The 10,650-nt window shown below is 33.2% G+C and overlaps 2 protein-coding genes across 2 annotated transcripts; one reads left to right on the top strand and one right to left on the bottom strand.

The window, feature by feature from the left end:
- The first annotated feature begins 1,298 nt into the window (after positions 1-1,298).
- Positions 1,299-3,555, top strand: LOC120190397 (cyclin-B1-2-like). Its single transcript, XM_039193481.1, has 4 exons — positions 1,299-1,472; positions 1,820-1,920; positions 3,081-3,172; positions 3,284-3,555. The coding sequence occupies exons 1-4, from the start codon at positions 1,347-1,349 to the stop codon at positions 3,382-3,384; spliced, it is 420 nt and encodes a 139-aa protein (XP_039049412.1). The 5' UTR covers positions 1,299-1,346; the 3' UTR covers positions 3,385-3,555.
- Positions 3,556-4,066: 511 nt separating this feature from the next.
- On the bottom strand, positions 4,067-6,939 carry LOC120190162 (probable transmembrane ascorbate ferrireductase 2). Its single transcript, XM_039193287.1, has 4 exons — positions 6,644-6,939; positions 6,120-6,168; positions 4,625-4,824; positions 4,067-4,520 (listed from the first exon to the last, which is right to left on the bottom strand). Exons 1-4 carry the CDS (start codon positions 6,785-6,787, stop codon positions 4,206-4,208), a joined length of 708 nt encoding a protein of 235 aa, XP_039049218.1. The 5' UTR covers positions 6,788-6,939; the 3' UTR covers positions 4,067-4,205.
- Positions 6,940-10,650: the final 3,711 nt, after the last annotated feature.

Raw genomic sequence — 10,650 nt, 5'->3', positions numbered from 1 at the left:
ATTTCAGTGGAGCATGTGGCATGTACCGGGACACTTTTTACTTATCATTAGTACTGTTTAGGAATCACAACTCTTCTGCATGTTCTTCAGCAGCAGATAAATGACCTAAACAGCAAGCAGGTGGGGGTATATTTGTGTTTTTTAAAACACTCAATGTAAAAATAAGTGTCCAAATTATATCTTATGTTAATTTTAGGTGTTTAATGTTTCTAACGTCATACTTTTAGGTATATGAGATGTAATAAATTCAATCGTTATTTAATATGTGTAGTGTTTATATATATTTTTAAAAAGTTTTATTTTTATAAAAAAATAAAATATTATCTAAAAAAACATTTTTTAAGAAAAAAAATTCCCTCCCTCTAGCCTATGTGAAAATTCTCTCCCTCCAGTTGCATTCAAAACCTCCCTCCATCGTTTCCATAAATCCCCAAAGTTGACTTATGGAGAGAATGATATAAATCTGAGATTAGGGATAGGGATTTGGGTATTATTATATTAGCTTTAGGCATTTAAGTTTGGATTTATAGATTTATGATGATTGAGTCAACGACAAGAGGATGATCGGCAGTGGAAGACTAACGACAGATGAGTGGTTATTCGACGATGATGAAGACAACAGGTGATGTCCAACGACAACTAAAAAATGAGATTGAAATGAGAGATTTAAAGGTTGCATAATTTTATAAATTTTTTTTAAAAAATATATTTTTTAAATTAATAATATTATTAAATTTTAAAAAAATAAAAAATATAAACATAACATGTGTCACTTAACAAGTTTTTTTAATGACCGTTACTACATAAGCACTTAAAAGTATAACATCGAAAAAGTTAGATGTCTATTTTAAAAAATAAAAATTCTTAAGACACCTAAAATTAACTTAGAATATAGTTCGAACACTTATTTTTTTTTCATCAAGCCTTTTTAAAACTTGTATTTGGAGGCCCACTAAAAAATCACAAATTTTTATGATTTGTAAAAAATTAAATTTTATAATTTTAAAAATATTTATAACTTTAAGAATAGATTATAATTATCATATATTTTAAAAAATATTTTTTTAAAAAATTATTATTTAAAAATACCAAAATAATTATATTATCAAATTCAAAGTAGTAGGCTTTAAAGAAGTTCAACCCAAAACCACACTTGGCCTTTCTTCTTAACCCAAAAAAAAGACGGGTTTGAACTGGATTGCGGGCACTTGGATTAATGAAAACGACATCGTTTGCAAGGAGAGTGACTTTTTCCTTTATTAGCCTTTTCTTGCTTACAAAGACGATAACAATCTATAAAATTCTCAAAGAAAAAGGACAGAAAAACAAACGAAAAAGAGAGAGAGATGGAGGCATCAAAGACGATTCAGCACGAAATCGGGGGAGTCCAGAACGACGCTCTTCGGTTCGGTCTTCACGGCGTTAAGAGCGACCTCGTCGGATCTCACCCTCTCCAATTTGCTTACGAATCTGTAAATCTTCTTCCCCTCCATCTGTCTGTTTCCCGAGAAAATACATAAAACTGAAATTAGACTCAATCTTGTTCTTTTGTTTGTGTGTTCGAAAATTATTTTTGCGTTCACTTCTCAGATCTCGAGAGCGCCCGTGAACTTGGTTATTTTACATGTTTTTTTTAAGAAGTGGTTTTAGTGTTTTTGTTATTGAAAAAGAAAAAAAAAAGAGAAGCTGGATAGTTCATATGAAATTAGACGTAGTTATTTTTAGGGGTTTTGTTTTAAGATTTTTAATTAGGTTTAGAGGGTACTATTAGGATTGGAATGCTATTTATTTATGTGAACGCTTTTTTTCTCTTTTTTAGGCGAATATAACGCAGGAGGGGATGAAGAGGAAAGTCCTGGTCAATACTTATGGAACAGCATTTCCACTTAAGATGGATCTCGATAGGCAAATTCTCTCGCGGTATGACCTCCATTTTCGATATTTTTAAACAAGTATTGCTCTTCTAATCCCAATTTTGAGCTGTTGACGCTTAACGGACTGATTTAGACTTTTCTTCATAATTAGAATTTTGTCTTCCCTGATAAAATAATTTTATGAGCACGTTCACTCTGCGGTTTCTTTAATGGCATAAACATGGATATTAAAGCTCGAAGAGAATTAGAATAGAGATCTTGAATAATTGTTTTTAGCTCAAAGTGGTGAAGGAAACCAAGAGGGCTTGAATTGTTCTTGAAAAAACTATGAAGTGAAATTGCAGCCTAGTAAAAAGTACATAGAAATTAGCGCATGATGAAAAATATAAACAATTCATGCAAGTAGATGGCAATTAAGTAAAAGAGAGGGGCAGTGAGAGCTAACACACACAAATACAGAGAGAGAGGGAGTTTCTACCCTTTCTTTAGACACCCGCATCATTGTTTCGTGGTTTTCCTTGTCACAGTGCTTGATACACAATCTTGATTTTTCTTTTTAACAAAGAACTTTTAGAATCCCTATATTTTATAGGTTTAGGTTGTACCATGTATCCAAGTTTTCTTCCCAATTTTTCGTCACTCAAGGGACTTGCACCCCTTGAATCCTCTGTATTTCAAAGATTCGTGCAAACTCTTAAGCACCTTCAAAATGTAGGCGTTTGTTACTTTTTTGGGTACAATGAAGAGACTTTTGACAATAATATAAAATGAATCCAAGCAAAGAAGGATTAGGTGAAAGAAGCATAAATCTTCTTGTCAAATCCAATTAAGAAATGGATTATGGTTTTTTATTCAAAAAGATCTCTGTATCTTTTCTAATAAAATCTCTGCATTTATTTGAAATAGGAAGAAATGATAACTACTCTGTTCATTTTTCTATGTTATAATCTTGATTAAGGGGTTGTATATATATAAAAAATTTGATTATGACTCATTATTGATCCATGTTATATAGATTTGACACAATTGCATTTCATGTTGTGTTAGTGTTTATTTTATGTGTGGGAACATAGATTAGAGAAGCCTAGTTATGCCTAGAGTGAACTAAGATAATGCCAAGGACCATTGAAGCTAGGATTGAAATTTCAGTAAGTTTCAGAATTGTCGAGAATATCTTTGATGTATAATCATTGAAAAATTATGCAGGTTCCAGAGGCCATTGCTCCCATCTTCAATGCTAGGGCTGGAAGCAATGACAGGAACTTTAGATGAATTTGGCTTCGAGGATTATCTGAATGGTATGACAATACATAGATAATACAAAATAAGCTCTCTTTTCCTTGTCTCATGGTGATATTTATATTATGTGGGTTAGTGGATATTCAAAATGAGTGGTTTGTTGGTTGCAGATCCTCGAGAATCGGAGACTGTACGGCCACTGGACTTGCACCATAGCATGGAAGTCCGTCTCGGTCTCTCCAAGGGACCCGTCTGCCCTATTTTTATGTGAACTTAAATGTAATCACATGCTGAACTTCTGCTTGTCTTTTTTTTTTTTAATGAACGTAACCGTTCTGCCCCTTGTAAACTGCTTTTTATTGTGTTTGGTTCGAATTTATAAACTAGACTTTTATTTTAAAAAATATTAGAAATATAAAATATTATCAAATTATTTTAATAATTTTGGATAAATTACCTTATGATTATTTAAATAAATTATATATTTAGCCATCTATACATGTGATTTTGTTTTTATTTTGATCATTTAATTATTTTTTAACCGTATTTGATGTTACATTTTTGTTTCATTTTGATTATTTGTAGTTAAAAAATTAATGATAATGTTGATATGTTATCATAAGATAATATCACAATCATTATTTGAAAAATAAAAAATAATATATTTGACAGTTTTATTTATTTTTGTTTATGTTTTAATGATTGATGGTCAAAATGTAATATTAAATATAATTTCAGAAAGAAAAAAGTTTGGTGAGCAAAACAAAATTGTAAGAATAAGTGGATGATTTAAAAATGTAGTTTAGTCAAAGCTTTATGTATATAAATACAAATAAAAATAAATAAATTAGTTCATATCATATCGAACGTTGAATCCAAATTTCATATATAATTTTAAGATCCGTCTCAAGAAGGAAAAGAGGAAAATATGGTGTAAACAGTATATTTAGAAGATAATTTTAACTTCCATGTCCCCCAGCAAAAAAACATGTATTAATTTCTGAAGCACTGCTCTTATCAACTAATTCATTCTCTAGTTGTTTCATAGGTAAAGAACATCATCATCACTCATTGGGTTTTACAGGGAAAACTCTATTCCACTATTAATCCCTTGTAGCTGTGCCCATCGCTTTCTTCGTTCAGCGGAGTGAGTGTAGCGACAATAACGAAACCGCCCACCGCGACAATCAAAATACCCAAAGAGTTTACAAGCAAAGCCTCGGTGGAGTAACGTGATATTACCTGGTTAGTCTGAAGAAATGTAAGCTTTTCTAAGATACCCGTTGTAGCAGTCACAATGGCAATGGCATATGCATACATACCGAAGAAAACATGCCATGGCAACAAGGCAGCCCTGCTGTTTCTTGACCCGCCTGGGTACCAAAAGGTCACGAATCCAGCTGCCCACTGTTCATAACAAATTTAAAGCAAAACAAGAACATCATTGAGCACCTGCACGACTTCGATAAAAGTGGAGCAAAAATGCACTGGTAAAGGGTGTAAAGACAGACCTGGATGCCAAATAAGAAAAGGCAAGCTAGGCCTAACCACGAGTGCAGACTGTAGAAGTTGTCGATGCCCTTATCATTGTGGAACTTCAAAGCAGCCCATACACCGATAAGACTCAAGATAAAAGCAATGCATTGTATGGTAAGATGAGCTAATTTTTTGAAGCTTTTCGTCCCCGGAACAGTCTTGTATGCCAGCATGGCTGCATTAATCATACCGAACAAGTGACAGAAGCAGGATTGTAAAGAATCATGAAAGTAACCTCAATCAAAATTCCATAAAATTCTGCATTCACAATTCTGTAATTAAATTTCCTATAAGACTCATTGTCTCATGGCCTAGGCTACAAGACATAGCATAAGGATAACCATGCTTATGGAAGATCAAAGAAGATAAAGTTATGAGCAGATAATTTATGTAAAATCTGCCGACCGCACCCGTGGAAAAAGGGTAAACGAACCTCAATAGTATTTAACCATGCAGCTAGTATTCAGCCTATTTGGTTGTATGTGTGACTGAAATTGTCAATAAAGAGAACAGAAAGTTATTATCTACCATAGAATACAACTAAGACAAAGTTTTAACTACCATAGAAGACTCAAATTCAAAAAAGAAGAAAGCTCCATAGAGGCTCGATAACATGTTGAGGTTTTGTTATCTTACAGGTTTTATATCACCTATAATTCACTGTATAGGATTATAGTAAAATATACCAACAGTTGAGATTCAAGTTATCTAGAATTGTAGTATATATCATGGAAGTACAACTCCATATTATTATTGTTTGAATTCCAAAAGTCAGCAGAAATGTTCCTTGTGCTCTCCTTACAAATCAAGGAAAAATAGATGCAACAACTCGAAGCTAGATTATCACATAACAAAGTACTTCATCATTCCTTCTAAAGATGACTGCTTAGATGACCCTTCCTTTAAGAAATTGAGTTATGAATTAAACTTAAGGACAAGATATTGAAGCAATAAGGGACGATGAAAATGGAAGCCTACAATCGCAATGGGCAAACATAATGAAACTTGATTTCACTTCCCTACTTAGAAGGAGAAGCAAAGTTTATTCTTCTTGCAAAACCATAAAATTGACGCCTATAGTATCCGGGAATATTAAAGAAAAAAAGACCCGTGCTTATGTATGCATCATAATTATATAGTAGGTTTGACAAACATCAGCTAACATCATTGTACCACATTAATCGCTCACAAACTCTTAAAATAGTTTAAGCAGATCTTCCAGACTAGCAATAACATCTCACTTTTCAAGTCCTGAGAAAACCTCAATGAAACTACCAGTGACAACAAAGGGTAAGAACACTTCAAAATGCCAAACTTCTAGACATGCATCAATGTATAGCTGATGTAATTTAATCTGATAAATTGAAAATAATTATCTCACAAGGACTCGTATAGAACTTTAAAGGAGAATCGGATACATATAACTAAAAGTTGGAGCATCTCAGTAAAACAATGACAACTGACACTCACCTTCTCCATTCAGGAGCACTAGTCCAAGGACCATAAGAACAGGATGAACCTGCAATAAATACAAAACAAAATTAGTATTTTTTTGTAATGGGAAGGAAAAACACTCCTCTTCATAGGATGAACTACCAAAGAGACTAATATAAGCGTCCCTTGTGGTGTTGTTCATTACTTAGCTTACCTTGTTTCTATAAAGCAAAACATAAACGCAATTGATTAAAAAAATTGAAAGGACTAACACAAAATATCAATTCTGTGATAAAATCTATTCAGCATAAAAGTAAAGATATGTATATTATCTTCTGCACCGAAATTATAACGTTCATATTTACTTGCTGAAAAACATTCCCCACCTTTTATATCCAAAAAACAACACCATTAATTTCTATAAATTATCATACAATGCAAATTATAGCAAATTCCCACTAAAAAAGATATCCAAACTAAGTAACTGGGAAATAAAATTATAAGAAAAATCGTTGCTTCTATAATTTACCCAAAAAAAGGTGAAAGAAGGAAGAGATTACATTAAAGATGAGATCTTTGTTATCGGAGATGAGAGCCAATCCTCCTCTGCAATGAAAAGTCCATGTGAAAACAAGAGCTCCTATTACAATTCCCAATACTCTAATAACCATAAATATGGGAAACTTGATTACTGGAACCCCCATTTTCTATGACAGAAGAAAGAGATGCAGAGAAAAGATTTGATTTTTTTTGAAGGGTTATAGGATGGGTTTTGAGTGGAGAATAAGAAAATTGATGACTTTTGGTTTCAAAGAAGAGAAGTATCTGTTTGTGATGAATCTGCAGAGAAGATGATATATAGATCAGAAGAAAGAGATTTCACAAGCGTTTCAAGTTTCAACTGACTGGCAGCTTTGGCCTTTGGGCCTAACTGGAAAATATGTAGAATACTTGAATTGCCACCCTATTCGTGGGTGCCAATTAAATATAGGGTAAAGTATATAAATGGTCACTAAACTTTTTAGAGACTTGCATTTAGATCTTCTATCTTTTAAAACTTGCAATACAACCATTAAATATTTAGTTCGTTTGCAATATGATCCTCGACATAACGGTTGTTTCACTGCTGTTAGTGTAAATTATATAAATGGTGATTAATCTTTTCAGACGCTTGCATTTAGGTCCCCCAACTTTTAAAAATTGCAACACAATCATCAATTACATTTTAAACCCTAAATTCTAAAATGTTTCAATTATATTTTAACCCTCAAATTCCAAAATACTTTAATTACATGCCCAACCCCAAATTCATAATACATTCTCAAAATCTTCATAACAAACTAAACTTGAAGCAGCAACCCTAAACCCTCAAAACATAACCATAAATGTTAAATTTCACTGTTGTTTGTGATGCACTCTTAGTGCACCGATGCACTACGGGTCCAACGGTCAAAATATTTGAATTTTACACTGGTGCACCGATGCACCATGGGTATGCATCGATGCATTGACGCTCCCAACTGCTTTAATTAATTGTTTTCACACTTAAACGGTTCTATTGACTCCACTAAGCATACCCAACATTCAGAATCATTTGAAGGTGTATTTAAACAAGCTTAGAAGCCATTGACAAAAACAAGAAACAACAATAAACAAGAATCAAGAGAGAATCAAAGAGAAAGCATCAAACCTCAAGTTTGAGCATTTCAAGCCTATTTTTCATTCAATATTCATTTTGCTTTCAATAACACTACTTGTACTCAATTGTATTCATTTTTAGTGTTCTTTTTGTGCAAACAATCTACCTTGTGAGGATTTCCTTGTAAGTTTGCAAATTTGTAATCTTCTCTTTGAGAAAGAGTGTTCTCAAGAATTGAGGTATATTCTTGAGGGAGTTGTAAGGTTATCTCTTTGGCCTCAAAAGAAAGAACAAATTAGTGAATTTGTTGGAAAATCTTTAGTGTGGATAGCTAAGGTAGTGGACGTAGACTTTGATTGAGAAAGTTGAACTACTCTAAATCTCTGTGCAATTACTTTTAATTTTCTGCAAAAGCTTCCACCAAAATTTTAATTGCCAATTCACCCCCTCTTGGCTGATTCCGTCAATCGATTAACTCAACAATTGGTATCAGAGCCTCACTCATTTGAAGTTTTAATCTCCTCTTGAGTCGATTCGGGAAGAGTTACATCGATTATCAAGTCATCAATGGCCTCTACTTCAAATGTCGACTCTGGTCTCTATTTGATGCCCGTCAACAAACCTCTTTTCTTCAATGAAGCTAACTATGCCTATTGGAAGAATAGGATGATGTATTTCATTCAAGCAAGTGACATGAGAGCATGAAATGTTGTAGAAGATGGATATATCAAGCCTCTCACTCATCCAAGATTGTGGAGTGAAGGAGAGATAAGAATGTTCCAGCTCAACTCCAAAGCAATCCATATCATATTTTGTGCTCTTGGACCAGATGAATATGGAAGAGTTTCTTCTTGTACAACCGCCAAAGAAATATGGGATAAACTACAAGTCACTCATGAAGGCACCGACGAGGTAAAAGAATCTAAAATTAGTCTTCTAACACATAGCTATGAAAATTTCAGGATAAAACCAAATGAAGATATCAAAGCTATGACGGATAGATTCTCAACGATTGTCAATAGTCTCAAATCATATAGAGAGATCATTCCAAACGAAAAGCGTGTGAGGAAGTTAGTTTACTCACTTCCAAAATCGTGGCAATCCAAGAAGACGACAATCATCGAGGCTAAGAACCTAAAATCCTTAACTCTTGAAGAGCTAATTGGTTCCCTCCTCACTCATGAAATGATGCTTGAAGATGAGGTGGACCTCGATAAGATTGATGAGACACCAAAAGAGAAGGAGAAGAAGAAAAACATTGGAGTTGCTCTCAAATCCACAAAAGATGAGAGTGATTCAGATGAAGATAATGATGATGAGGAAATGTCATTGTTTGCCAAACGGTTCAGAAAAATGATGAGACCTTATTGAGGAAGAAAATTCAAACGAAATGAAGGTCTCAAAAATGAACCAAAAGAGAAGGACTATCATTTGCTATGAATGCAAAAAGTCGGGGCATGTCAAATATGATTACCCACAATTGAAAAGAAATGGTCAATCAAAGAATAAGCACAAGGCTCATGTGGCTACATGGAGCGATGAAGAGGGTTCCGATGAGGAGGAACAAGAAGTAGCAAACTTGTGCTTGATGGAATTCAGGGAAGATTCTAAGGTAACCTCTAACTCATTTGAATTAGATGATTTATCTTATGATGAGTTATTAGAGGAATATAATGGTTTGGCTTTGGATTCTGAGAAATTGTTTTTAAAATATAAAAATGATGTCTCAAAATTGAAAAATGAAAATAAGCTCATATCTAAGACCAACAATGATTTTTAAAGTAAAATCAAAGATTTGCAAATCAAACTAGAAGAGTTTGAAAAGAAAAATTCAGATTTACAAAATTTACTTTCAAAGGCCAATGATGATCATCAAAATAAAATTGATGATCTTAAAGCTTCTTTTGATAAAGTTGGAACAAAACGTTTTGAAAATGGAGAAAATTTAAAATCCAATTTTGTTAGAAAAAGTCTTAAAAACTACAATCATAGAGGTCCCCGAAGAACCTCTAATGGAAAAATTGTTAGAAGTATATGGGTTCCTAAAAGACTCATTACTACTAAAGATAAAGATATCCTACACAAATGGATACCTAAGGGGACTAGGATTTTGGAAACTAATGAATATGGACCCAAAAGAATTTGGGTACCAAAAATTAGAAATTAATCTATGTTTGTAGGAAAATGAGCATTGCTACAAGGCACGGGAAACAAATTCAAACTCATGGTTGGATGCTCAAGACACATGACCGGAGACAAAAGCCGGTTCATAGAGCTTACCGCCAAAAATGGAGGAGAAGTGACTTTTGGTGATAATTCAAAAGGATACATCGAATGTATAGGTACCATAGGTAATACCTCTTAAGTATTAGTCAATTATGTGATAAAGGATTCAATGTCATGTTTGAAACTAATGGTTGTAAAGTTATTGACATTGCATCTAATCGGATTATGCTTGTTGGTCATAGAATAGGAAACATATACATGGTGCATTTAGACTCTATTGATATGACTAATTTATGCCTAGTTGCTAAGGATGAGCATGATAGTTGGTTATGGCATAGGAGACTAAGACATGTTAGTATGAGTGTTTTGCAATGGCTAATTCAAGGAAATTTAGTTAGAGGGTTTCCTAAGCTTAAATTTGATAATGATAAAATCTGTGATGCTTGTGCTAAAGGAAAAAAATGAATTTCTTTTAAATCCATTAATGATGTATCAACTAGTAGAGTATTACAATTGATCCATATAGATCTTTTTGGGCCAACTAGGACTACTAGCTTGGGTGGAAAACAATATGCATTTGTCTTGGTAGATGACTATTCTAGATATACTTGGGTTCTATTCTTAAGTACTAAAGATGAAGCATTAGAAAAATTCATCACGTTTTCAAAAGTAATCCAAGACGAAAAAGGTTACTCTATAACT

Source organism: Hibiscus syriacus, unplaced genomic scaffold, assembly GCF_006381635.1.
Source record: "Hibiscus syriacus cultivar Baekdansim isolate YM2019G1 unplaced genomic scaffold, ASM638163v2 tig00116962_pilon, whole genome shotgun sequence".
NCBI lineage: Eukaryota > Viridiplantae > Streptophyta > Magnoliopsida > Malvales > Malvaceae > Hibiscus > Hibiscus syriacus.
This window is presented reverse-complemented; position numbering and strand designations above follow the sequence as displayed.